This window comes from Podarcis cretensis (assembly GCF_951804945.1).
Source record: "Podarcis cretensis genome assembly, chromosome: 5".
In the NCBI taxonomy this organism is placed as follows: domain Eukaryota; kingdom Metazoa; phylum Chordata; class Lepidosauria; order Squamata; family Lacertidae; genus Podarcis; species Podarcis cretensis.
This window is the reverse complement of record NC_137174.1, coordinates 49,490,301-49,517,798: the sequence shown is the minus strand read 5'-3', so window position 1 is coordinate 49,517,798 and position 27,498 is coordinate 49,490,301. Positions and strand designations below refer to the sequence as shown.

The following is a 27,498-nucleotide window of genomic DNA, read 5'->3' as shown; positions in this document are numbered from 1 at the left end:
CCTCCCCCCCCAACCACGAGGACTAGAAACTTGTAAATACGGATCTAATCTGAAGTTTCCAAATTCTTAATCCACGCAATCTACGCTTTTAAAAGTTCGAGCCAGACTCTGCTAGAAACCACAAGAAAGTTCCCTAATGATTTTAATTATTATAGCGAATGTCCATTTTAAAGATGCTAAGAGACGGAGGTGGTGGAATAACCACAGGTTCGTGGTGGAGGTTATTGCAGCACCTAAGGTGCTGTGCCACGATCCTTGGAATGGTCTTGCTTGGGAATTTCTATGAACATTATCTGCCTTCTTCCTCGCGCTAGGAAGGACTAGCTTCTCGCGAGGCGGAGTTTGCCTGGGCCAGTTAGCCTGGCGAGGCTCCCGATCCTTGTCGACGCGACTTGGTCCGCCGAAGGCAAAGCGAGAAGGGGCAGCTGGAGAGAGCGCTGGGATTTGGAGAGAGCAAGCGAAGAGGTCGCTGGATCAGGCTTAAGAGTTCCACATCCGGACATCAGGCATGCATGAGGAAGTGGGGAGGGGGCTCCAGCGACGGGGCACAAGTCCTGCAGTCTGGAAAATTTTCGTGGAAGTCCCTGTCCAAACGGAGATCAAGGGAGCTCTTCCAGGGGGAACTGGGTGGCGCACTGCCTGGGGCAGCGTGTCCAGGTTGCTGTCGCGCGTAAAAGGCAGCGCAGGACTTCGCGAGCGATCTGGTCCCAGCCAGCACGGAGCGGGACAGCGCTTCATAACCCTTAGTTTATTCTCTAGTCTAGTGGGTCTTGGTGTGTGTGTGTGTGTGTGTGTGTGTGTGTGTGAGAGAGAGAGAGAGAGAGAGAGAGAGAGAGAGAGAGGTGTTTATCGCCTCAAATCCCTAGGCTAGGAATCAGGCACATCCCGAGTACAGTATAGATCAGGTGGAAAGGAAAAGTCGCTTCCTCTCCTTACCTCAGGGTTTTGCCAGATGCAAAGAATGGGTGTTTGATTCCCACATCCAAAGGAGAAAATTGGGAAGATGTTCGCCTGAAAATACAGACTTCAACGGAAGTGATTTGCAAATGAGGAGTCCAAAATCCATTTTCAAATGCACGCAAAGGTTTAAATTCCAAGAAAAGGAGCGGGATGGATTTTGTTGCTGCTGCAGCAGCAGCAAACTGGTGTTTCAATAGAGCCCGGATAAAAACATTTCTGGAATGTAAGAAAAATGTGGAGAGGGGAGGGGGGGGGAGTTATATTCCTTGCGTCTGATTTTTTTTAAAAATAAAATTGTGGATAAATCTATATATTCAGCACCTATAATTCGGAAATGCAATAGACAGCAGCACCAAATATAATTTTCGCTAACCAGCATTTTGGCAACTAGCACAGGAAAGATGCGACGTTTCGCTCTGTTTTTTGAGGAGTGCGTTTGCCATCCTAATTCCAAATATACTTTGATTTTTTTTTATTTTATTTTTTGAAATGAAAACGACAGAGAGTCTCGTAGCACCTTAACGACTAATAAATCTATGGTGGCGTAAGCTTTCCTGACCCATTGTCAACTTTATCGGGTGCAAATTAGTCCCCATTCCATTGCAAATTAGTCACAAGTGCTCTTTAGGATGGGGTACTAAAGCGCATAAAAAGGTACAGTAGATGAGCCAGGTGTGTGTGTCTTTAAAGACACTTCCCGTGTAAACATAAGTTTATAATTTTCTTATGAGTATGATTTTTAAAAATAGCAAAATTATTATATCACGCCTTGGATATAATAACATCTCGAAAGTGTAAAACACCAGGCATTTATAGCAGTGTTAATGATGAACGGGTAAATTACAAGAAACGTGTATGTGTGTGTAGAAAAAGATCTCTTCTTCTGCGATAGAAGATCTCTGTGTTCGAGTGTTCCAGACGTCATCCACTAGGCGGCGCTACATGCACATATATTTTGTTAAGGGATGAAAGAAGTATTGGTTAGAGAATACTTTTTCAAAAACGTCTTTACTGAACACCAGACTCTTAAAAATAAAACATTTGGTAATGAGCACACATTGTGGAAATAGCTTAAAGCCCAAGTTAATTTGCAAAAGCATCTGAATTAGGAAAGGCATAGAAATTATTTTAAAAATTATTCTTAATGTAATAATTTGTTTTCTAACAAAATTGGCATTTTCTCTGGCCTGTTAGAACTTGTTTATATTAATATTTAGGCCACGCACTTTCAAAATAATGCGAATAAACAATTTCCATACAAAATTAGAGAGAGATGTTTCTTGGAAAGTTGCATCTATCCTTAACATGATTTGAACCACATTTTGCTTCTCTCTGAGTAAATGATACAATGAAAAAGAAGAAAGAGAGGGAGAGAACTCGAATTCGGAAAATAGTTTTAAACACACAAAATGTGCTGGGCAGAGTGCCGCCAAATTATGCTCGATGGCTGGAGCTCCAATCCGATTAAGGGTTTCAAAATTGCTAATTAAATCCTTAAAAGTTTCCGGCTTGGCTCGCTCGATTTTCTATTATCATTTAATTTCTGCTTCATATCAGTAATCTGATGCGATATGTAAAATAAGGCCGTTAATGCGAATTAATCAAGACCCTCACATCTTTTCTTTTCTTTTCAACCCTTCATCCTGCACATATATGCCCGAGATCTGGTATATATTTTGATACTGTTTGACTGGTGCCGTTGCTGCTGGATTAAGCAAGACCAAGAGGGTTCAACCACGCCAGGACTGCAACCCTGTACACACGCAATTACTTCGAGGTAAATTCCACCCTAACTGGAGGCGGCCTCTTCCAACGAAATGCGCTCTGGACAGGAAACCAACAGTTCATAAACATAATAGGCAGGAAGATTTGTATCTGACAGAATTTGGTCCACTAAAGCCAAAAGGAACAACGATTTCAGTCCAGTATTGGGATCCAGGAATACAACTCCAAAACATCCGGGAATGACCGCCCTCCCACCTACATATGTTTACTAGTCTGTTCCTCCTGTTTCTCTGCTTTTGGTTTTAATGTTCTTCATTCACAGTTGGGCTACAGGGGGATCAGCCTCTGGTGGTTCGCTCAGATGATTCTATTTGGACATCACGAACCACTTTATGACTCACAGTTTCATGGGAACCCATCTGACGCGTAAACACCATTACTCCGCTTTAAGCGCCCACTGCGACATTACAGAGCCTGGGTCCTATCCTGCAGGCTGTACCAAAACTAGACCTCCGAGATAGCCCAAAATTAGCACAGGGCAGACCTTTCAATCTCTCTGCTGAGCCACCCAAACACATCCCCAGATGGTCTGCAAGTCAGAAGACTCTCCCCCAGGCTGGCAAGTTGATATCGCTTTCCCCCTGCTCTGCTCGCTGTTATTGGGAGAGTCGGTGTGTGGGGTGTATCTCCCTTTCTAAACTGGTGTGTGTGCTATATATTTGGGGGTGGGCTGAAAAGGGATTTCCCTGTTCCAAATAGACCATCCAGACTTTTAATTCTGTTAGCATTAATTTTGAAGATTAATTGCCCAGTTACCCAATTCTAATTCTTGACGTCGTGTGGTTCTTAGGGGATGGGAAGAGATTTGTGATTGTTACCTTGGATCTGGAAGAGAGGGGAGCAACTTGGGAAGTTTGCAGAGAGATGGGCAACTAGTAAATCGATTACTGCTCTCACGCACAACCCCCCCAATCCCGCGCATCTTCCCCCAGCAAACCCAGAGAGAAGGGCAGTACCAGGAGAAATAAGCCGTTACAACCCATCCTAAAGAGGCTCAATGAAAAATGGGGTGGGGACGCTCCATTCTGTTCAAGGAGGCAGGGGGATTCTTCTGGGGATCCGGCCCCGAGAGGATCCCAGGCTTCTTGGATCCCTCTGTGCCTGTTGAGGTTTGGGAACAGAGGAAGGTGGGTAATTGCAATTCACTTTGGTTGGAGGACTCGCTCTCACCTCGGACAGCTAATCCACCTGCGCGCTGCGCAAAGCAGCTTGCGAGCCTCGGGCGGGGGCCGCCTGGCCTGACCCGCTGCCCACGAGCCTGGTGTCCGGCTTCCAGTCGCTCGCCTCTTTTATCCCGCCGGCCCGGCCCGACCTCGGCTCCCGTCTGATCTGCCTGCGCCAGCCGAGGAACGGCAGAAGGGCAAGGCCCGGGCCATCGCAATCGCTCCGGCTTATGGCGCTAAAGACGCTTTTAAAAGGGGGCTCGCAGCACGCCTAAATCTATTTGCGGAGATTTAGGAGCTGCCTTGTGCATTTAAGCCACGTAATTATCCCTCCAGTTCCCAGCCAACCAGAACCACCACCACCACCACCCCACCTCAGCCGCCACCCCGGCCCTGCTCAGCATTTTATTGTGGGCGCAATCCTGATCCAGTCAAGGGCGCCTGGGCCTGGGCAACGTCTGAGCGACCTCGACGGCTCTAGGTTATTTCGTCAGGCTGGTCGAATTATAATTATAATATATTATAATTATAATTAGACTAAAAAGAAGTGGACAACTGTGCGATGAGAAGAAAGATCACTGGGGTTGTGGGGTGAAAGTGGAAAGACTCAGATCTGGAGCTAAAAGGGATCTCATCTTGGAGGGGGTCCCAGAAGTCTCAGAAAAGACGGGGCGGTAGCCAGAAACGCCAACACTAGGGCAAAGGTTGGGCTTTGGGAAATAATTTCTAACCCCACAGGCAGCAGGGTCAAGTGAGCGCGCTATTTCCCCCTCGCCTTTTCTGGCTCAACTTCCCCCGCTCCTCGTTGTTGTCACAAATATGCCAACCCTCTCGCAAAAGATCCTCTTTCCTTTCTGGAATCCAGAGTTCAGATTCTGCATGGTAATTTTTTGCCAGTGCCTCCAGCAAAGGGCGCGCCAGGCACCGGCCTAGGAGAGAGATGTCGGGCTGAGATTATTAACTTCCACGAAGAAATGTCCTGGCAAGAGTTTCCTAAGGCGGCGAGCGACGCGTTTTCCAAACCCTAACTCTGCCCGAGAAAAACTCGCGCGGTGAAGCGGGTTGAGGGCACCGTCTGGCCGCCGCGACGTCGGGAAACAGCGAGGGAGATGGTGGCCTTCCCTCCCCACGTCCGAGTTCGGTCTCCCTTTTCCACTCGCCGTTGGTTTAAAAACGGGGGGTGGGGTGAGCTGGATCGAGACTTCCTGCTTCGGATCTTGTTAGAGGACGCAATACCCCCTTTAGATAGAATCCCGCGGCAAAGCCAGCTCAAAGAGGGTATCTATAAAGAGCCACGATTCAGGGACTTTTCAGCCGCGCGCCAGGCGACCTAGGAGGCTTTGGGAAGACCAAAGGCTTCCACTCAGACCGGCCATTCATTCACAACAGGGATCTCTCTATACCTGCGCTGAGAAGCAACTTTTAAGGAACTCGTTTGAAGGCATCTCTCGTATTCAAAACAGGCAGGCTGAAATCTCCTGGCTGGAGCTATTTAAATAGTCAGATTTCTTTCTATGGGCTATGCTTGTTTTGGGAGGGTTCTTTTTTCTAAGCTGGTTGCCTTTCTTCCTTTAGCCCCGGGCTAGATTTTCCTCGCCACTACTATACGATCCCTTTTGAACATTTCAGGCAATAGCAGGACTAAGGTTCTAACTTGGCACCTGGGTCATCCGAAGTATATTTATCTGGCATTCCTGGCCCCGCCATCCCGTTGATGGCATTAAAACACACACACACATCCGGGTAAATCGTGGTGAGATCTGGGGCCCGCCAATCTCTTTGCATTTGTAAATTCCCCTTATTTCAGCGAAACGCCCTTTCATAATAGTGCACTGAGGATCGCAGATGGGCGCCCTTACCCAAAGGATTTAAGAAACACACAATTCCCCACCCCCTTCCCAATTAATGAGCTCATTCCCACTTCCGTGATGTCAGAGTGTAAATATGGTGAATTACTTGCTGCGGATCCCACCAAAGTCACTTGAGTTTCAGTCCAGACATATACGCAGGATGACCTGAGTTGTGGATTGGGATATATGACATTTTAACGTCCAATTTTCTCTTGAGATTGCCTGTAACCCATCTCACCTCCCCCGCGCCCCGCTTTGCTGGACTTTTAAAATTCACTTTCCATAACATTTGGGCGTGAAGGAAGGAGTCGAAATTGGTCGCTTTACGACGAGAGCTAATCCTTTAAAAGACAAGCGGGATTTTTTTTTTAATTGAAAAAAAAAAACTTCAAATGGGTCGGTGGGTGAAGGCAAGGCAAGGCGGCTTTGAAAAGAGTTGTCCATTGTCTTTACGCTGCCCGTTTAGATTTTTTAAAAAAACCAATTAAAGGCACAATAAATAAATGACCACTTTATAGTTTAGTAGCCAGAATGTTGTATTGTATTGCAGGATGAGTATTGCAGGGAATAAAGGCAGATTAAAGAAAACACACACACACACACTCCTGTCTTCTTGGTTGCATACAGCTGCCAGCGTTCCTAATCTGTCCACACACTTCCACCCACATGGGCTGCAGAGAGAAATAGGTGGGATTTTTGCATAATTAATAGGGCCTAATAATAATTTTAGCCATATGCAAGCTCCATCTACGAGTTTATATTTATACCCAATTTATTTCTAGCTTGTATGGCATCTGGTCGTAAGCATAAAAGCAACGCACTTTGTACTGTCTCAAGTGTGTGTGTGTGTGAGAGAGACAGAGAGAGAGAGAGAGAGAGAGAGAGAGAGAGAAATTGTACACAAAATACGGGGAAAGTATATGAATTCACCCCCTGAGTTCTTAGTAACTCCAAGTGAAGGAGAGAGTCCTCATCTAATTGCTCTAGCGACACAAAGTCTGGGTTTTTTGTTCTTGTTTTTTGTTGCTACCCGGACAATGTGATTAAAATATAATTTTGTGTGTGTGTGTGTTCCTACAAGTTACAACGGAAAAGGCAGGATATATTTCGACTTATATTTAAATGAATGTGATAATCAGGGTTTTTAAAAATAAAAAAGGATTCCATCACATAGCTTTTATTAATAATATTAAAGGGATGCTGGAGAAACCATGAAAGGGAAAACTTAAAAGCTTTTGGAAACAAGCTTTCCCCTCCCGATTTCCATGTAGACTCCACCGTGCATCCTCTGCATCTTTCGAAATAAATCACACCGCAGCGTAATAGATTTAAAATACGCCAGATTTTTTTTTAATCATTAATTGAGAACGTGAAAAATACCTGCTGGTACTTCACTTTAGAAGAGTGTAATTGGTAAAAATAGGAGGTTGATGAATAGATAATAGATCCTTAACTACCAATAAACAGTAAGCAGCAGCCAGCAGTACTAGGTTGTGATAATAATTATTCGACCGCAGCAGCCAATGGGAGCTGGAGGACTCGGCCCTAAAAATCGTCCCCAAACGCCGCGGTAATCTCCAAAATGCGGACAAGGCCGGATTCGCCGCCCGTCCCTCTGCCGGAGTCCCAGCTTTGTCTGCAACACCTACCCTCCTCCCTCGTCATCATGCTGCCCTGGAGATCAGCAGAAGGCGGCGAGCCACACCCCCGCTCCCCTCCCCCGCCAAAAAGGTGTTTGGGGTTTCGCGTTTGTCTGGGCGCAGAAAACTCCTGGAGGTTTCCTGGGCGAAAACAGCTCCAGTAAGTCGACGGCTTCCTGCTCTGTAGGGCGGTCCTGAGGAAAGGGGGAAGCGAGCCACCCCAGGGCTGAAGATCAGCTCGGGGCACCCAAAGAGAACCGACAGAGAGGGCGGACTCGAAAGGCGCTGGGAGAAGGAGAGGAGAGCAGGCGGTAGACATTTGCCACCACTTCCAGCACCGAGAGAAAATCCTCGCCACAATTCTTCAGTTGGGCTGTTTGGGGAAAGCCAGATTTCCTCGCCAGCTCAGGCGAGCTCGCTCGGTGTTGAACCCCAAGGAAGAGCCGTCTTCTTCTTCTTCTTCTTCTTCCTCCTCCTCCTCCTCCCTCGCTCCCCCCCCCCGTCAAAGTTGTGAAACCTCCCACGCTCCTACCTGCATCCTGGAGAGATTTCGACTCCCCTCACACGGGTGGGACCTCTGGCAGGCTGCGTCTGCTACGTCTGCTGCGTCTCTCTCTCTCTCACTTTCCCCCTCTCTCTCTTCTCTCTCGTGACTTTCACCCCCCCCCCTTTCCTTCCCGTTCTCGCCCGGCACAGAGCGGTGGAGTCCATTCCAGTCCGGGCCCGGATCCATCCCTCCAGGATCGCGCCGGCCACAAGTTCGCCTCTCCCCTCTGACGCACTTTAAAGAGTCTCCCCCTTCCACCTCCGGGCGAGTAATAGCGACCAATCATCAAGCCATTTACCAGGCTTCAGAGGAAGCTGTTTATGTGATCCTCGGCACTAATTAGGCTCATGAACTAACAAATCGTTTGCACCACTTTGGGCAAAGGGACCCGATCGCAAGCTCGGCTCGCTCGCGCTCTCGCCTCGTTCTCGCTGGATTGCCGCTGGACCTCGCCGGGGCCGCCTTGGGCGCTGCACAAAAAAGGACAAGACGGAGGTGCGGGAGGGAAGGGAGGAGGCGGCGGCGGAGGAGAAGGGGGCAGAAAGAAGAAAGGCAGAACTTCGCCCAGCAACTTTTTCTCTTCCCCACTTCGCTTTCCCGTCGGGCGGATGAAGTGAGCGCAGAGCTTTGCAGGGCGCTCGCCTCTCCATGTGGCCGCACGGCTCTCTTGCTGCTGCCGCTGCCACCGCGGGCGGCTGCCCAGCTGCCAGACTCTGGATCTAGGCGGGCCCGGCGCCCCGATCGTCTCTGCCGGACCTCGACGCCTCCGAGGAGGAGCCGCGGGCGCAGCGGAGGGTGCGCCCGCCGCCCGGAGGCCCCGGTGCCGGGCGCTTGGCCGCCAGGATGTTTCAACCGGCGCCGAAGCGCTGCTTCACCATCGAGTCTCTGGTGGCCAAAGACAGCCCTGCGTTGCCCGCCTCCCGCGCCGAGGATCCCATCCGGCCGGCGGCGCTGAGCTATGCCAACGCAAGCCCCATGAACCCTTTCCTCAACGGCTTCCACTCGGGCGGCCGCGGCGTCTACTCCAACCCGGACTTGGTCTTCGCAGAGGCCGTCTCGCACCCGCCCAATCCGGCCGCCGTCCCGGTGCACCCGGTGCCTCCGCCTCACGCCCTGGCCGCGCATCCGCTGCCGGCCTCGCACTCCCCGCACCCGCTCTTTGCGTCGCAGCAAAGGGACCCCTCTACTTTCTACCCCTGGCTAATACACCGATACAGATATCTGGGCCATCGGTTCCAAGGTAAGGGCCGGACGGAGGGGGTTGCCTCCCTCTCCACTCCCCCCCTCAGCTGCTGGATTTCCTATTGCACATATTGGAGGGAGGGAAAGGGGTCGGGAAGACCCGGAAAAGTGCAGAAATCTCTCCGACCAAGGCAGAGAAAATGGGGAAGGAAACGTCTCTTTCTCCAAAGGCCGTTTGTCCAGGCGACGCAACGAAAAGAGAGTTGAGGATGGGCGTGGAGGGGTGTCTGTGTGGGGCTGGGGGAGGGGGCAGAAATTCTGAACCTCTTAGTTCCGTTGCAAAGGCGACTATTTGCAGAGGAAGCGAATTCGAGTTTGTGCTCCTTTTTAGAATGTTGTTAACTTGAGCTATTGTCGCTGCAGAATAGGAAGGGTTGGGATCAAGGGGAAGACAGTGTAACCCTCCCTCAGTTTGGTCTAATGGATTCCCTCCGCAGTCTCCCTGATCCCCTTCAGGAGGATCGTTATGGAACGAGGGGCTTCAGGAATGAGTCGCTCTCAGCAGCCCTTTCCTTGAAACTTTTTTAAAAAACCAGATCTTCCCTAAAGAGTGAGTTCAAGAGGACAACCCCCCTCCAGTGAATTAGCAACCGAAGGTCTTGCGAGAAAAATAAGAGCTGAAAGGCAGGTAGAGAGACAGTGGGGGCAAAGCGGGTTGATAATACTAAAGGCAGGAGTGGGCGGGGCAGAAACGATTCTTTCTATGACTTTAAAATGATTTAAAGAAAAACCTCGCAGGTAAATTTATCCTTTTAACCTCCCAACCAAAGTCAACTTCAGCAGAGAAATGTGGAGTCAAGTCAAAGAGCTTTCTTTGAGAGGCTCCCAAGATAGCCCAAAACAAGGCTAAATTGCAGAGTTAATGATGGTTTAATTTTTTAAAAAGAAAAACGGGCTCCCCTTTTATTTCTTGGGAACAAAACCATAGCCATTCCAAGGCACTTCCGCAGCTGCCATCTCATTCACGCTCCAGTGAAACTTTACTGGGGAAGAACGCTCAGTTTGAAGTCAATGACTCCTAAATTCTCAGTGGTTTTTGTTTTAAAAGGGATCGCGCTGGAATATTTCCCCAATATTTTTTTTTGCATCTCCCATAAGCCCACCCCGACCATCTTCCAGAAAAAAAGAATAACGAAAACAAGGAAAGAGTTGGAAAAGGATTTCGTACAGAAACAACTTTCTTCCTTTCACTTTTCCATGGTTTACACGCGCAAACTAACAAGAGAGAGAGCACAAACGGGCAGGGCTAGAATATTGCTTTCGTGTGCCCCCCCCCCCAATTCAGCAGAGAGAAAGAAAGCCAAAACGTTATAAAAACGAGTTTGAAGGGTGATAAGGAAGTGTGGCCCTCACTCAGTCAAAGGAGACCCTCCTATCTGCCTTTTAACTGTGGGGTATTTGTCCTGCTAAGACCTGGAGCTTCTGGAGACCCAGAAACCGCGTTTGTTTGTATCCCACTAGTCTTATTAACTTCCTTGCTAAGTTCCCCCCAAAATCAATTAATTTTACAAAGTGCAATAAGGAGTAACCAAAGGGGTTGGGAATCCATGCGAACACCTCTTTTGAAATGGAATGGTTTCCAAGATAGGGGACGGAGAGGGGGAGGGAAGGGAGGGAGAGAGTCGATTAGGGTTATTAGTATTATCGTTATAACCTCTCGGTGGGAAATGAGGGGTTTCGTTCACCCAGTCATTTCCCCCGCTGTCGTGAGCAGCTTTCTGGAGGAGGCTCCATCGCAAAGGAGGGATTTGCCTGCCTTGTTATTGTGGCCCCGCGTCGGATGAAATGACCGAGGCGCAAACATAGGTAGAGCGATTGTGGGGATGGCGGGTGTATCTGCAAAAAGCCTGGCGAGGAAACTATTCCAGCAATTGACAGATGACAAACGCGGCGGCTCTGTGGGCACTGGAAAGAGAGCCCCCGCCCTCCTCTTCTCCCATTTTCAGCCCCCATCCCCATTTAAAAGGATGAGTCTGGTTCTTTTTGCTTTGTCAGATGTTCGCCAAAGCAGCTCTTCCTGCTGGAAGTTTTCAAGGCGGTCGAGGGTGGCGACTTTATACCTGGTGCAGGTCTTCGAAAAGATGGTTCTTGTGCGGATTTTTATTTTATTTTTAAGTAACTACCTGCATGTAAAAGGCGGTGTCAGAATAGGATGGTAGGAAACTCCTTGAAGGAAGAGAGGGGGGTGCCATTTTTCGAAATTGGGGTTTCCTAGAAGATGGTTGCGAATTCTGCTCTTTAGCTCGCTGAATGTTGGCGAGATTAATTTCCTTGTGAAATAATTAGTTGCTTTCTTGTATTGAGGGGGCTCTTTCCCCCTTAATCGGAAGTCAGCTGTCCCCCCTCCCCCTTGCACACCTAACCTCCCCCCCCACGTGTTCCTTCAAATACCCAGAGTTTTTGTTTTTTTAAAGGATATATGAAGCAGACCAATTGGCTCTTCCTCTCCGTCGCTTTCTTCCCTGGGAGACATTCTCTGAGTGAATGTTAGTTTCGTTCTGATCTTGTAGGGTCTGCACCTTTTGTCTCTCTCCCTCTCTCCTTCCCTCCCCCCCCCCCCAAAAAAAGTCAGTTTGCTGGGTGAGAATTTAAGCACATGTTAAGTAGGGAAATCACTTCCAAGCAAAGATGCCAAAGACAGAAAGGTTTAAAATAATGGGAAGACTTTCCGCTTCAAGTTCCCCCCTCCCCTCCCCTCCCCCCTCCACCTTCGATTAGAGATGCAAAATGCTAATAAGTAGGCTTGCTTGGCTCATGAATGTCTTTTTTTTTTTTTTTTTGTCTCGCGATCCAGGCAATGAAACCAGCCCGGAGAGTTTCCTCTTGCACAATGCACTAGCCAGGAAGCCCAAACGGATCCGCACCGCCTTTTCCCCTTCCCAGTTACTGAGACTGGAGCACGCTTTTGAGAAAAATCACTACGTCGTAGGGGCAGAGAGGAAGCAACTGGCGCACAGCCTCAGTCTCACAGAAACTCAGGTGAGGTGCAGGAGGAGCGTCTTTACCCGGCAGGCCGCTCCGGCGCGCGCTCAAAGACAAGGCCTGGGCCTCTGAACAAACCCCCACCGCCCTGGGTTGAGTTTGCAAGGGCTGCGGGGGGCGGGAGAAGCCAGGTTCACGAGTAAGAAGACAGAGGTGTAGGCTAACGTGGGAATTCTAAACTCTGTCCCTGTGTGTTGGCTGCCGCGAATCTTTCTTTCCTCCCCATCACAAAAGCATTCTGGATCTTTTTCCAAAGATTTGTTTTGTTTTGTTTCAGAAAGCTAGTGGAGTATTATTGGTATTGTTACTGTATTAGAAAAATGTATGTTATGTCAATTATTATTACTGTAGATCTAGAGGCTACCTGTTTAAGCCAAAGTAACAGGATATTTCGCCCCAACAGCATGAACAAGATTTTTATCATCTTCTATCAAGGTAGTTCGGTTTAAATAGCTTCCGGATCATACCGTTGGGATTATCCAGGGTCAAATTTGAAGGTGGAGAAATAAATTGCATTTCTAAATTGAACTCCATTTAATTAAAGAAAATCAGGAGTTTTGAAATATTTAATGTGTGTTTATCGTTGAGAACTATCCAATCGATTTTTGGTTTGATTTGGTTTTATAGTTTGTGAAACTGCGCAGGGCAAAGGGAGCGTTTGCTTTGTTATTCGAGGAGCAGACTTGGTTTGGGAAATGGGTGCTGTTCGTTGTGTCTTTTTTCCTGAATGTAGGATTTAAACGATTTCAAACTATAGGCAGAGAGACCTCAAGCGGAAAGTTGGGAGTTCCCTCCCCCCCCCCCGCCCGCCGCCTTGTTTACTTCTGAAATTGAAAGTAGGTTCCTCCATACAGTTAACTCCGCTATGGTCGGTCCCTCCATATAGTTTAATCCATTCCCCCATTTACAGCAAAGTAACAATAATGAAACCCTTTCACAGTCCCAACCTGAATACATTTCGCTTCCATTTCGGTAGAAGTAGACTCTGAGCGAAAGTATTTCGAATACTTTCTAGTGACGTTCTATTGACCCAGCCCGACGTTAAATAGCAGGCATTTAAAATGTGTGATAAATATATATCTACACACACTCACGTGTTCAATTTGATGAAGCGGGCTTGAGTCCAGGACAGCTTATGCCCCAACAACCGTGTTAGCCGCAAGGTTCTTTGCGTGTTAACTGGACGCCCCAAAAACCCCTGCATTTTGCATCAGAGCGACAAAACCGCTTTAAAACCCCTGTCTTTAACTGTGCTGCGGACCGGACGGTTTATTTCCCGGGGGCTGGCAATATTGGTCGTTGTCTCTCCCCTTTTCTTTTTTGAAGCCCTTCCCTGCCAACGGCGTATGTCCCGCTGACCCTCCAGCAAATTGTGCCAGTGAAATAGAATGATAAGGTTTGGGGAGGGGGGGGGAGGAGAACACATCAAAAAGCTGGTGCGGAGAGCGATCCGGCGATGGGAAGAATGGCGTTGTTTGACAGTCGCCCAGATGAGACTTGCGCTCGTTTCTTGGAGAGTGTGCCAGGCAGAAAGATCAATTGTGTGAACCTTGCAGTGTGTGCGCGCGAGAGATCAGATCAAATTAATCTGTTCGACTGCCCAGCTGCCTTGCTGTATATATGTGCGTACGTTTCAAACCAGATGGTTGGTTTGGCTGCTCGGGTTTTTTGTTTAGGATGCATGCCGTCGTTCTTCTTTTCTGTTTGTTTGTTTGCTTGAGGGGCTCCGTCTCTGGCCTCCCCCCCCCCCCTTTCAAATATCTCGATTTTCAGAGGCTTTTGTTACTGCGCTCTCCTCCCTTAACAGAAGTTCGATGGCCTTTTCCAAACGCTTTTCTCTCGTTCCAAGACGCCGGGGCTATTTCGAAAGGAATGTTCTCTCCGGGGCTCTGCATTTCAAGGAAGCGAAGAGGGGGGAGCAAGGCAGAGAAGAAGGAAAAATAGGCGCAGCTTAGTTCAAAGTTCCCAGTAAACAGTAACGTTCTTTGGTCGGATTAAGTTGTAACACTTTCGGCCCCCCCTCCTCATTCTCTCTCTCCCCCCGTCCCCTTTTCCTGCCTTTCTTTGGGGGCGCCTTAAAGAGGGCCGGGCCTTTTGTTTTAAAGATGTCTCCCCTAACAAAACCCCCAGTAAATGGGTCGCCCCTTTGATGAGGTTCGCCGAACAAGGGCCTGGTCACAGCCTGATTTCCACTGGCAAAGGCCGTATTTAAGGTGGTCTTTGTCCCGCTTGATTCCGAAGCTGGTCGGGGTCTATTGTGGCGGTGTCAGGCCTCCAGCCCCCGACAAAACGAGCGCCCCTTTGGAGACCAGGCGTGGAGAAATGAACCGTCGTCCCCTTCAATTAGCAAACTGAAAAGCGAATTAAACTCGCCCTTGTATATCCCCCCGCTCAGCTATTTTAAATGGGAGGCTTTTTTTTTTTTTTTTTTTTTTTAAAGAATATGAAAATGCGGCCGAGATGTGGGGAGAGGGAAGAGTGGGGGGCGTCTGGCAGCGAAGGGCTTCTGAAGGGGCAGCGAAGCGGGTTAAAGGAGCTTATTAAAATGGTCCCGTTTTCGGATTTACGTCCTCCCCTCCCTTTACGGGCAGCGTCTTTATCAGGCATTTTCAGGCCGAATCAGAGCAGAAAGTGCTTTAAAAAAAAAAAAAAAAAAGCCGAACCATGTTTACCTTTGGCCGCAACGAGGATCGTGTGTATGTGTGTGTCCCTCTCTCTTTGGAGATAATTTCGGGATCAATAAGATCTGCAATTAAATGACTGACAGGGTCAGCTGGTTATGTTTAATTCAGATTTAGGCGAGCCAAAGCAAATTCGTAGGGGGCTTCCCTTCTCCCTTCTTCCCACTCCCTTCCCCGGGATACTTGAAGGACTTCCCCATATGGCTTGCAACCCGGGCCGCTGTCACCGAAGCATCACCGGGAAATATGTTCTTCTTGCCCCTTTGATGATGAGGCAGGCAGGCTCTGGGTACAAAAGACACGTCGATTTAGAGCAGGCAAAATTCGAACCTCCTACTTAATTAACGCAGCTCTTCAGCTTCCCCCTTTTATTATATTTAATTAAGGTTGAATAGTTCCCCCCTCCTCCACCTTTAAAACCTGAAACCGGGTTCAGCTCCTTAGGAAAATATATCCATACTGGAGGTTTTAAAGGTCAGGCTGAAAAAAGAGTTTTACAGCCAGGAGTTTATAAATACGGACGTTAAATTTATATAAAACCGGTTATGAGATAAGTGGTGGTGAAGATTAAAAAAATGCAACCATCTCGGTTTGGTTAATTGCTTGATTTCGAATGGCTGCCGATGCGATTAATATTTGAGGGAGGGGAAGGGGGAAAATGCCCTTAGAACTCTCAATGTCCTTTTCAATCCCACCGTTTGTAATGCAAAGTGCAGTTGACACGAGTATCAAGAGAGAGCTGCCTGGAGAGGAAATACGTGAGCTTGAGAGGCGAGACCGGGACACGGCATTCACACACGCACCATTCATAGGTGCACGGAATACTGTACACGTGTGAGAGCAAAGCGAGTCGGAGTACATGCGGTGTTTCTAAAACACATCTGTAGCAGATAGTATGGGCGAATGGGTTCCCATCTGCACAAGAAGTGTACATTGCAATGCATATATGTATAGGAGTATCGTGCAGACCTGACTGCCACAGAGTGGCAGATCACATACATACGGATGCGGGGGGAGGGGGGGACGGGACGCCACAAAATATTGTCCTTTCTGCTAGTAGGTCACATGCTGCACAGCGTCTTTCTGAAGCCAGACAGTAGGTGTAAATTTGAGGGCTGTATATAGAGACCTGCGTGCATATGGGAATGGGCACGGATTGCCCAGTGAGGCGATCTCAATTTCTGCTCACAATGGAAGTCAGTCTGGCTGAATCCACGGGGCTCGTTTCCAAGCAAACTTATTTAGGATCGGAATGTAAGGCTATACAGTAAACAAGCGAACTTATTTGGCAGTAAAATCACTTTTTAAGGCTAGGGGACTTAAAGTGCAGCCTTTGGGCCGACGGTTCACTGGGGTTATAAGGAAGATCAGACGTGCGCTGCCTATAAGTTGCAGATCCCCCAGGCATTAGGATGGGCTCTAATGACTACTCTGGAGTAAGTAAGTGGAGGAGCATAGACTCGGTGTTCTCCTGAGTTGAGCGAAAATACATCCACGGCGGTGACGCCGCCAGGATCTTCTGGGGTTCCAGATCGCGTGTAAACCTCTGCACACGAGGGCTGCCTGCACCTGGGGAGGGAAAAGGGAGAGGCTCCTTGTCTGGGCCGTGCCCCGCCTTCGCGTCTCCATAGTTACACTTCCGGCTCTCAACGCGACGGGGCCACCGCGTGCAAAAAGAGAGGATCGCCATAGCTGTAGCCTCTGCTTCGGAGTAAAGGCTTGCAGCCAGATCTCCACTGTAGTCACTGGTTTACACTGAAATTCAAAATCCAGTTCCCCCAGTGCGATCCACAGCGGAGCTGAAGCGAGATGCATCGGCACGATGATCCTAAACGATTTGTTGTTGTTTTTTTCCTGGGACGTGAACCCTTATTGATTTCATATGGAATGTAATGCCACAAATGAGTTCAGAATCGGGGTGAAAAGCTGCAGTCCTAAGTTGAAATCAGTGGGGGCGCATTTCCAAGGGCTGCGCTCAAAGTGGGGGATTAGTCTTAAAACCCCAATTACTGCGGCTTAACTGAGTCCTAGGCGAGGCAGGAGGTGAGCTCCCGTGAAGCCAACGAGATTGCCTTTCATCCGGGCATTGTCTGCCTAAGCAACAGGAAGTCCCATTAATTTATATGGCGTTTACTTCCCAGTAAGCATGCAAAGCAGGCGAGAAATGCCACATTTCCTCCAGTCCCGCAATAGCCAGAGGATTCTCCGAATCTGAACAGAGCTGTGCTTAGTCCACGCGATTGCTTAACAGCAGACTGAACACAGCCCGGCCCCTTCCAAGCGAACAGCCATAGGATCGCACTGCGTGGCCACATGGCATTTCCAAGGATCGAAGTCAGGGAGGGGAAATTAGGAAGCCTGACCTAAATCCTTTTTTTTTTTTTTTAATCGATTTCAAACCCGACCTTGTGCCTGATTACTCAGAAGCAATTAGTTTGTTTTAGCGCTTTGCGTTTTATAATGAAGATTTTTAACTGTTGTAAGCCGCCTTGAATTCTTGGGCCGCCTTGAATGCTTGGGGAGAAAAAAGACGGGATGCAAATAAATTAAATAATCATCACAATAACCCCTACTGAGTTCACGCGCAGAGGGTCGTTGTAGCCGGGTTAGTGGGTGCTGCTAGGGCGAGAATGTCCCACTGCTGCTATGCTGTGTTCATTTTACCCGAGACAGACATGTCTACCTGGTGTAAACCATCAGGAGACCTGTTTCCGAAGCGAGGCTTATTCTCTTTCTGCAGTGGACCCGGTAAAGGTGCAGAAACCGCCCAGTGTGTGTGTGAGTGAGTGAGAGACCCTTAGGCCACGCACATCCGCCGCCAGGGAGCTGACAGCCCTGCCTGTGTTGTTTCCCTTTCTGCAGGTAAAAGTTTGGTTTCAGAACCGAAGGACAAAGTTCAAGCGGCAGAAGTTGGAAGAGGAAGGCTCGGACTCCCAACAAAAGAAAAAGGGGACTCACCATATTAACCGGTGGAGGATCGCCACCAAACAAGCCAGCCCGGAGGAGATCGACGTCACGTCGGACGATTAAATCATCTCCCACTTTAAAACACACACACAATAATAGTAATAATAAAAAGACGACGACGACGAAGCGGCGGCGGCTGTAAAACTCCCGGCTGGCACTTAACAGACTTTCCCACGAACAACTCAAGTGTTAAAGGCTCGCGACAACCGCAGGAAAGTGAGTGGCGCGGCCAGGGCGAGGGACAGCAAACTGGCTGGATCCCACCAGGCGATTCTCGTTTTTCTGTTTTTCTGTTTTTGTTTGTTTTTGTTTCTGTTTTAGAGAGGGGCAGTTTGAGAGGGGGCGAGAGCCGGCCGGCCAGTTTAAGCCAGCCCAGAAGTCAGTCCATCAAGGGTGGGGGCCTTGGTTGGTCCTGCATTGGTACAATTTTGTTTTAAGCGCAAAAAAGAGAAGGGAGGGGGGAGGGGAATCTGTCAATCAAAGCCAAACCACCAAGACGCGGTGATTGACCAATATTCCGTTTCTCGCCATTCGAACTCAGATCGCTCCAAATTTTTAAAGGGATCGCATACACACGCAACCGTACCGGGACACTTTGCAGTTGACGAGGGATTTTGTTCTTATTAATGATGATTCTGAGTGTCTCCCAGGCTTTTAGGAGAGGGGATCCCATACCCAGCCAAAATCGACACACCTGTTTCAGAGAAACTTGAACTGCATGCTTTCTTTTTAAAAAATTTAAAAACCTCGAGGGAGGGGGAAGAAGAAGGAGGGGGGTAGGGCCCCCCTTTTTTTTAATGGTCCCTAAAGTCAGACATGAACTGCGCTTCCCTCCCTCCCCTCCTCAGAGACAGGTTCTGTGTGCTTTTTAAATTTATTTTACGAGAAACTGTGCAGTCTGTAAACCTTTTTATGATAACTTCTGGCGTCAACGTGGTTGTGAAAACTCAATGAAGTAGCGGTAACAAATTCTAATTTTTTATTTTATTTTTTTAATTTTGTTTTTGCTCCCCCCAATGGATATAACCTTTGAAGAAGAAAAAAGGGGATGGGTTGTTGAGGGTGGAGGTGGGGAAGGGAACTTTGCTGCAAAAACAGACAATAATAAAAAGAGAGATTTAAAGAAACTAGTCCCCACATTCTAAAACTTCGATTCCTCCTTTTAACCCCCCTCCTCCTCGGATGGGGGTTTGTACTTAAACTCCCGCAGGACTTCAGAAGGAGCAAGGGATCTTGCAGATCCCTCTGTAGAAATCATTTCGACCCAGGCCCGTTTTCATTGGGGACAAATTTCAAGCACTGATGTTGATGATCCAAGATTATAGAGCTACTAAAAATGACAAATGTTTCCTTAATGTCTTCTTTACCAGAATGTAAATATTTTTGTGTTTTTTGTGTTTAATTTGTTAGAATTCTAACACACTATATACTTCCAAGAAGTATCTCAATGTCAATATTTTGTCAATAAAGATTTATCAATATGGCCTAACAACTTTAAGCACAGTTTTTCCCTTCGGAAAGGTTAGGTCCCTGCCGCTTATCTCTTCTCTGCTGGCCCATAGACCCGATGACCTTGATTTGATGCTAGCAACAGGCAGCCACCTCTCAGGAGACCTTTAAATAACAGGGAAGCCCAGTAGAGATCTTCTCATCCTGACCATCAAACGCATTCCTCCCCCAAACCGTTCCCAGAGCAAACGGAGGACTTTTTCTACAGTATGTCAGAACCGGCCCAACTAAAGTGTGCATCTAAAAATGTATTATGGATTTCACGAAAACGTGTGGGTGTGAATTCGTGTGCCATGCAGGTGCAGGCACCAGAAAGTCAGAATTAGCTGCCTGCCCTGACTGTGCAGCGCCTACGCGGTGGCAAACTCGGGTTTGTTTGTTTGTGTGTGTGTGTGTGTGTGTGAAAGGGCCCCGTGATTGTACTCCTATCAAATCACACTAATCGGAAGTAATCTTTCCTGGAAATAAATGGGCTCTCCTTCGTGGGCGCGTTTGCATAGCTGCTGTTTTAGTTCCGGTAGAAATCCAAATACTGTACTCTCTAACAGTGGCTTGTTGATCGCTCTGCTGGCGAGTCCAGGTACCTATTAGTCAAGGACAGCTTCGTTAAATCGGAGGCTCCACTTGAATCAACGCGAATTTACTTCCGCATTAAGCGGGGAGGGGGTATAGAGCTCATTTGGTCATTTTTCTTTCTTTAAAACCTGGCATCGCGGTTCTGTTCCTTCTTTTTAACCTCGCCTCCAAGTAAACTCTTTTCCGTTCCACCCGATCTTCCTGTAGCTTTACACTCACTTAACTTGAGAATGCGTCCCCGGTCTGACTCAGTGGGGTTTACTGTTGAGTAGACGCAGATAGGATTGCGCTGCTTCTGGCATGTTTTTAGGATAAGCGTAGCACGACGCTTTAGAAGCAAGTCTAAAACGAGGCGTTCCACAGCTGTAGCAGGCTTGCAAGTATTCCTTGGGAGCAGGAGAAGCTGGTTGGATTTTTATTTGTTTCCTTGTCGTATTAATGTTTATACTTTCCGAGAGCGAGAGCGAGGTGGGGACATATGAAGGGGAAGGGAGGGTTGCCAACTTGAAAAAGAAAAGGGTAAAAAGTTTCCCCTAATCCTTGAGGAAGCTAGCTGGCTTTCTGGGGGTGCCCCAGGTTGTTGGTTTTTTCCCCTCCCCCCCAACAAAAAAATTAATTCATGCTTCATTTGCTCCTAAGCCTGATAGGCTGCATTAATCAGTTTTCTTTCCATTGACAGCGCAAACCTCGTCTGCAGTGTTCCAGCTACAAAGACTTTTTTGTCGAAGTGCAAATCAGTTTAGGCAATTATCATACCAGGAATATGAAGGGGAAAGAGGAGCCATTGCCCAGTGGTCTCCTTTAATCTCTTAATCCGTGGATCCAGGGGGGCTAGTTGGACATAATTTAGGACAATCTGACTACCCTTTACACTGTGATAAGGCGAAGTTACAATGCGTCGCGAAAATACCAGCTTTGTTCAGCATCCTGCCTTGAAAGTTCAGATTAGGCATTCCGCGCACGTGCTTGTCCAGTATATGGCGCTATGGAAATTCGGTTTAAAAGGTCCGGGTCGGGTTCTTTTCTTTTTTAGACCTTTAAAAAACAATGATGATGATTAATCATAATAATTATAATGACCGTTCTTTGTTTCTCCTTTCGATCCTAATGGGTGACTTTCCACCCAGAGAGCAGTGAGAAAGAGAAGGTGCCCTGGGGAAATTCCCTCTTCTGTCCCTTCAACCCCGCCGTTTCCCACTCCACATCTAGGAGCCAAACTCCTAAGGTAAACTTCTCTTCGCCTTTCTCTTTCCTTTCTCCTCCTCCTCCTCCATCTCTCATTCTTTCCCCTCCCCCAGCCTTTCTCCTCCTCCTCCTCTCTCTGTCTCTCCCTTTTAAAACGTCTCTCTTCCCATAAAATCGGGCCACGGGAGTTTGATTTCTTTAGCACCTTAAAAAAAAATCCCTGCTATAAAATAAACAATTGTTTCATTTCATTTCATTTTTTTTTAAAAAAACCTCTCCACACATTACCCATCTTCCTAGGCTTTAGTCCTCCAAATGGTTTCCTATCTTGATTATTTTTTTAAAAAAAATTTTGGAACAGCTTATTTTTCCCCCTCTGCGAGATTCAGGAGCTTCTCGCTTCGGATAAATAAATAAATAAATTTCCCCTCTTTCTTCCCTTAAACCGCAAAAAAAAGGGGGGAGAGAGAGGAGATTGAAGGAAAGGGGAGAAGAAGAAGAAAAAATATATATTAAGCGTCCTATGTAGCGTAACAGCAATAAAATCTTCAGAGAATGCTATTAGCTTTGGGGGGGGGGGAGGGAAACCCCTAAAAGCTTTATTACAAACCAAGCTTTGAAAATAGGGGGGATTAGGAGTCTGAAAGAGTCCCACAATGGCTAGAAGAAAAGGTTTCATGCTAATGAGGTTAATGCCCTTTGTATCTGAGGACTCCACAACTTCATTACTCGCTATCTCAGGCTCCACCGAGCGGCTCAGAACACTGCAGCCCACTCCAGCTTCCCCCTTCCCTGCCTAAAGAAGGATTTGATAGCAGCTCTGTTCAAACTAGATAATTATATCTTTTCAAGTCGGAATTAAGATAAAGAAAGTGAAGCAAAAGGCGGCTCGCCTTGATCCACTGCAAACAATTTGGGCGCACTTTTCTCTCTCTCTCTCTCTCTCTCCCTCCCTCTCCCTCTCTCTCTCTCTCCACCCCCCTTCCGCCCCCGTTTCCATAAGAAGCAGGACGCTCGGAATTATTAAGTCCTCATTTGCTTTATTAATTCATCTCTTTTAAAGTGCGTCCGGATTACGCAGGCCGCGCTGCGGCTGCTGCGCCCGGCGCTGGCGTCCGAAGGCGGGGAGGGGACCAACTTTGCGCCCCCCTCCGCAAAAAAAGATGCGACCCGATGGGCCGGACCCGGGGGGGGGGCGCGCAAAGCGAGGTCGGGGACGTGACAGTGGCGGAGGTGGGAAGCGGGAAGCGGAGGCGGAGGCGAGGCGAGGCGGTGCGGGGAGGAGGAGGAGGAGGAGGACCGCGACGGGGCTGACCGGGCGCTTTCCCAAAGTAGGTGCTGGAACGGCTTCGGTCGCCTTCACTCATGGGTGTCTAGAAAACGCTTTTCTCCCTGGCTCTGCCATCTCTCGCCCTCTCTCTTTTAGCCCGCTCCAATACTTGGCTGACTAATAAATCCTTTCACTAAGACTTACTCCCAAGGAAGCGCACCTGGCTTTTGTTCCTCTCCGTGACGCACACAGACCTACAAAGGGCGATCCAATGCCGTGCAAATAGGTTCCACTGATGTAACTGGGGGCTAAGCCCTCGTTGCTTTTACACACACCCAAACACTAACAGCCCAATCCACTTCCAGACAGTTTATACACCCCTTGAGCCAAATGGGGCTTCATTTCCACTAAGCTCACCTCATAGGAGCCAACACTTAGGGGCCGTGGGGGATTCAGCCCCCACAAGGAAATATTTGTGGCGGCTGGGCCCCTACAAAGTTGATGGGTATTCCCATTCAAATAGTGTTTGTGCACTGCGTCATGTGATCGATTATGCACGGCCTGGTTTACCTGCCCCCCCCCCCCAATATTTTATTCCAGTTGACACTTCTGGCTCACCTTGTTTTTTCGCCTCTCTCCCATTCCATCCCTCCTCTATTTCCTTACGTCTCCTTTCTCGTCCCACTGATTTTCCTTTAAAAAAAAAAAGTTGAAATGAGTGCGCATGCGTGGTTCTCTTCTGAATGGGGTGGTGGTGCGTGCTTGTGATACTGTGAGGCTAATTCTCGTCTTACTTCGGATCACCAAGCCACGGTCCCGAATGTGTGTTCTTAAAAACCTGTGTCTTGCGCCGCCGTCGGGTCCGCGCGTTCCCTTTTCGGTCTGCAGGGCAGGTTCAGAGCAGGGCGCCCCGGTCGCAGCTGAAGGCCTTGGTTGCATTTGGGGGCGCGCCTTTGATCTGGTTCGGTTTCGTTCTGGGGCGCAAACGTGCACCAGTCAACTTCCGACCCAGAAGAGGTTGCTCCTGGGACGTCAGACCTAGACTCGGAGGTGGGGCGAGGTTCACCCAGAATTCCACCCCGCCACTTCCACACGCGCTTCCTAGGAAGTCTGGAGTGCTTTAAACAGGCTTCGGGAGAGGTCAGCCAGGAAGCAAACCTCAGTCTCGGAAGACCTGTCTAACTGGGGTGAAAAGGAGCCTGAGCAGGTTGTCACTCCAGTTAGACTTGTCCTTTGAGACTGAAGTTCTTCCCAAGTTCTGGCCTAGTTTCCCCAGAGGTGGTAAACCTGTGTACCTTGCGACTAAATGCTTTCCCAGATAAAGCTAACGCTCCCTGCACGTAGACAACTAGCATGTCAATGAGAAAGCTAGATCAGAACCCTCCGCTTCCCGGCTTGCTTCCCCTAGTCTTCGCGTTAATTCCAGTGGACTGACTTCTAGCAGGGCAAGCGAATACATATTTCTGCAGAAGTCACTCCCAATTTGCAGGGCTTTTTATTATGCATGTTTAGGATTGCGGCTTGATATTAAGTATGTTTAGGATTGCAGCCTAATGGACGGGCGCATGGAGGGAATTATGGAGCGTTTCCCACTTCGATTATTTTCCAACTCGGGTTGGATGTTAACTATACCTGCAGAAACAGAACAATGTATACAAAGGCTATTGCGAGGCCCCAGTGGCGGGTTTTCTCCAGGGGTCTGTGCGCATGCGCAGATATTCACCAACTCCTGCGCTGACCATCTCGGATACTGCCTTGATATTTTTCGGTCGTCTGGGTACACAGGCCTGGGTGCGATCTCACGGAGGCCACTCCCATCAGCAGCTTTTGCCGTTCTCGCTCTGATCCTAAACCCAGTGGCGCAAACCTTTGCTTACCTGGGAGTAAGTCGCGTGGATCTGAGGAAGTATAGAATCGTAGAGTTAGAAGCGGGAATCTTTTCGCCCAACATGGGACTCGAACTCACGAACCCTGAGATTAAAAGTTCCCTACTCTGACCGCGTCCCCTTGCTTGAGCTTAGAGACGGTCCTGCGATATTGAGGCTGGAGATGGCAACTCTGCAACCAAGGCAGAGCCCTGTTTTGCGGCAAAGAATGTGAATGTTTGTGATTATAATAAAAATAAAATCCATAAATGAGCGGCAGAGGTTAGGATCGCGATCCCAGACTGATTCCCTTTCATTTGGGTATGCCTTGCTATGAGGTGAGCACGTCAGAGTGGGATCCGACCGGAAAACCGTATGTGCTTGGAAGTTCAGCTGCTTGCAGACCGACGCATACGCGGGTCTCTGGGACGAAGCCTCACCCAATTCAAAGAGACTTATTCCCTAGTACACATGCCTAGGCTCAGGCGACTGGGGTAGCTCTGTCGGTAGAGCAGGAGACTCTCTCAGATCGTGAGTTCGAGCCCCAATATGTTATGGATGCTTTAGCTGAGAGTGGGTGGACTAGATGAGCCTTGGATCCCTTCCAAAACCACGATTCTATGATGCTGTGATGACCCTGGAGTCCCTTCCAACGATTCTATGCCTGCACTTAATGGGTTCACTCCCATGAACACGTGTTAAGGTGCCTCCGGTGTGGAAACACCTTTGTTCCCTAGTCTTTTGTGGTTTGGGTTCTGGAGAGCCACTGTTGATTTAGGCTTTACTCTGTCGGTCCCAGAATCGTTTGTGTGTGTGGGGGGGGACGACGACTCCGGATTCTAATGTGGGGCTTCCTTTCATTTCAGTTTCCTTTCCTTTCATTTCCGCCTGCTTTCTCGGAAGTAAACGAGATGTTCCGTAGCGTGTGCAGAGAGCCAGGACCGACATCTCCCAAGCGCTCAGTTTCTCGGAGCGCGCTGGCCGGTCACCTCTGGGTAATGAATGATCTTCGCCCCCAGCCCCAAAGGCGAATCGCTTAGGCGTGAGGTTAGGAAATGAGACGGGAAGCTCGGCTCGCCTCTTCCCGCGCCCATCCCATTGATCCAGCCCCGCCGCTCTCCCCTCTTTCCCCTCCAGTGTTTCATAACTACTTAGAGCTCATCATATATCAATTGATTTACTTCTCCAAATAGCCCCCGCTGCGCCGTGGAAGTCGGAGTTTAGAGGACCTGGTGACCCCGAGCAATAACCTCGCTCCTTGCCGGAGCTTGCCCTGCTAGGACACTCTCAGCCATTAAAGCGCAGCGCGGAGGGAAGAGAAGCAGCACTTGAAAGCGAAAGGTCTGATTAATCGGAGGCAATGGGCTTTTAATTGGCCTTTTGTGATTATCGCTTGAGCCAGGGAAGCGAGATGTCAAACAGCACAGAGCGGATCCCAGGACCCCCTCCAGCTTTGGCCAATATACTAATTCTCCCTTTTAGATTGGCTGGGACTCCAGAGCTTCTTAAACTCGCTGTTAAGTCTCTCACCGCCACCTGAGGAATGACAGCAAAGTTCTTGAACATCCCTGGCGTTTACCTTCAGGTAAACGTGTAAAGGATCTGGGATGTCAATCATTTGCTTATGCCCAATATCTTTGGCGTAAGTGGCTTGAGGAGTGAAGTTTTGACACCCTTCAGTCTGAAACAGGAAATTGAACAACGTGCAGTCCTCTTCTATGTACAGTACCTTTTACTCAGAGGTAAGTCTCCCTATGATGGGCTTTCCAAGTGGGCCATCTCTCCAAGCTCACTTTCCACGGAATGAAGTTCCACTTACAGTGGGGGCCTGCTTCCAAGTAAAAGCTGTTCAAGGAAGGGATAAATGTTCCTAGAAGCTCGATCTGCAAATCACTTAAGCCGATTTCATAAACTGATTGTCACAGCGTGCGCTAATCAAAGGAGCTTGCTTCCTCCTGAGACTTAAACCGGATTCGTACCGTGTTCGCTGGTACGAATGTGGGCTTACAAGGACATAAGTGGGTTAGAAGGATCGGGCAAGCCCCCTTGAAATTAATGGGAGGAAAAGCTGTCGGACTTACTTTGATTTCTGTTGAATAAATCTACCTAGGATCGGAGCATACTTGATAACAAGTTTCCCTGAAAACGACGGGGGGGGGGAGGGAGGTTCCCACGTGCTTCGAATTCAAGAATGCACGGAAGTCTTCTGGGAAAGGAATAGGAGCGAAATCAAGGAGCGATGCGTGTAAATAGGTGGGTTTAGGGTCGCCATAGGCCCAGGACGCAACTCTTGGCTTACCTGGGTGCTGCCTGGTACCTTGGAAAATTCTAACCTGAAGTGCAGAGGGGAGAGTGTCAAAGAGGCGGCTGTCATTTGACGCCTCGCCTGAATTTAATACGCCGGCAGGTGCCTGGCTGACCCGTGAGCTCACAAAAGCCTTTTCTTTTCCAAATCAACACGGCTCGGACGAGTCTCTGGTCTGGGAGAGGCTCTCGCCACATCAGCACCTGACGCGCATTTGAGCGTTGTTTGGGGAGAAATCCACGGACTTCTATCACCTTCTTTGGTCATCGTCTGTTTGCGGAACAGCAGCCTTATTTGAGTGCTGGGACTTGGGCTGTTCTTTAAAGTACTTTAAAGGCATATTTTTAAAGGAAGGGTTAAAACAGTGTGGGGAAACCGGGCAGGTCCTCATCTTGATATTCTAACTGCAGGATTTTCTCTTCTAACCCGCAAGCAGGCGTTCACCTGAAACCAACGAGACTTCTCCATTAAAAGTTTAGGAATCTCCACTCATCCAGCTGTTTCTCATTCACAGCAGCCAATCTTTCCATATATAGATAGATAATTTCTTCATTGACACCTTCCCCTTCTTTGGCTGTATGGTTACAATTAACATAATTTTCATTCATTCACTGACTCTGGCCAGTCACTTTCACTCTGTTCTCATCCCACTCATGCAGAGACAGGATTTCCCAGGCGTCGATTCCTCCTCCAGCTTTGCCCCCCATCCCTAGCGGTTGAAGGAGAATCCGCCTCCTAACCAACTCCCCCATCACTTGGGCTGCTCCCTTTCGCCTCTTCCCCTCCGCAACCTTTCTCTCGCGCCGGTGTTGATCAACATTCCGAGTGCAGAGGGGTCTTATCCTTGATGTCCATTGCAACGTATTTGTTGGAGCAGTTTCAGTCGCTGTCAGGATCCCCCGAAGGGCCTTTTTTTTTTTTTTGAGGGGGTGACCCGCCCCAGCCCCAGGCCTTCCAGCCTTGCCTTCCCT

At 48.6% G+C, this 27,498-nt stretch overlaps 1 protein-coding gene and 2 long non-coding RNA genes across 5 annotated transcripts in view; 1 reads left to right on the top strand and 2 right to left on the bottom strand.

Annotated features, from left to right (window-relative positions):
* The window catches only part of LOC307216487, a 302,624-nt gene that overhangs the window by 224,615 nt on the left and 50,511 nt on the right, over positions 1-27,498 (bottom strand). The window lies entirely within an intron of this gene.
* On the top strand, positions 7,974-19,309 carry EMX2 (empty spiracles homeobox 2). 2 transcript variants are annotated; one of them, XM_079976782.1, is made up of 3 exons: positions 8,774-9,185; positions 11,982-12,166; positions 17,713-19,309. In XM_079976782.1, exons 1-3 carry the CDS (start codon positions 8,789-8,791, stop codon positions 17,878-17,880), a joined length of 750 nt encoding a protein of 249 aa, XP_079832908.1. In that variant the 5' UTR covers positions 8,774-8,788; the 3' UTR covers positions 17,881-19,309. The 2 variants fall into 2 exon arrangements, with proteins under 2 accessions (XP_079832909.1, XP_079832908.1); XM_079976783.1 differs by lacking the exon at positions 11,982-12,166 and having other exon boundaries at positions 7,974-9,185.
* LOC307216170 lies at positions 23,837-26,877 on the bottom strand. 2 transcript variants are annotated; one of them, XR_013838971.1, is made up of 2 exons: positions 26,522-26,877; positions 23,837-24,255 (listed from the first exon to the last, which is right to left on the bottom strand). It is a non-coding gene; the product is annotated as an uncharacterized lncRNA (long non-coding RNA). The 2 variants fall into 2 exon arrangements; XR_013838972.1 differs by lacking the exon at positions 26,522-26,877 and adding an exon at positions 26,304-26,503.

Excerpts from the sequence above, each read along its gene's own strand:
- EMX2 (XM_079976782.1), top strand. The coding sequence starts at position 8,789 with ATGTTTCAACCGGCGCCGAAGCGCTGCTTCACCATCGAGTCTCTGGTG. Across the intron at positions 9,186-11,981 it reads TCTGGGCCATCGGTTCCAAG|GCAATGAAACCAGCCCGGAG; the intron begins GTAAGGGCCGGA and ends CTCGCGATCCAG. Across the intron at positions 12,167-17,712 it reads TCAGTCTCACAGAAACTCAG|GTAAAAGTTTGGTTTCAGAA; the intron begins GTGAGGTGCAGG and ends CCCTTTCTGCAG.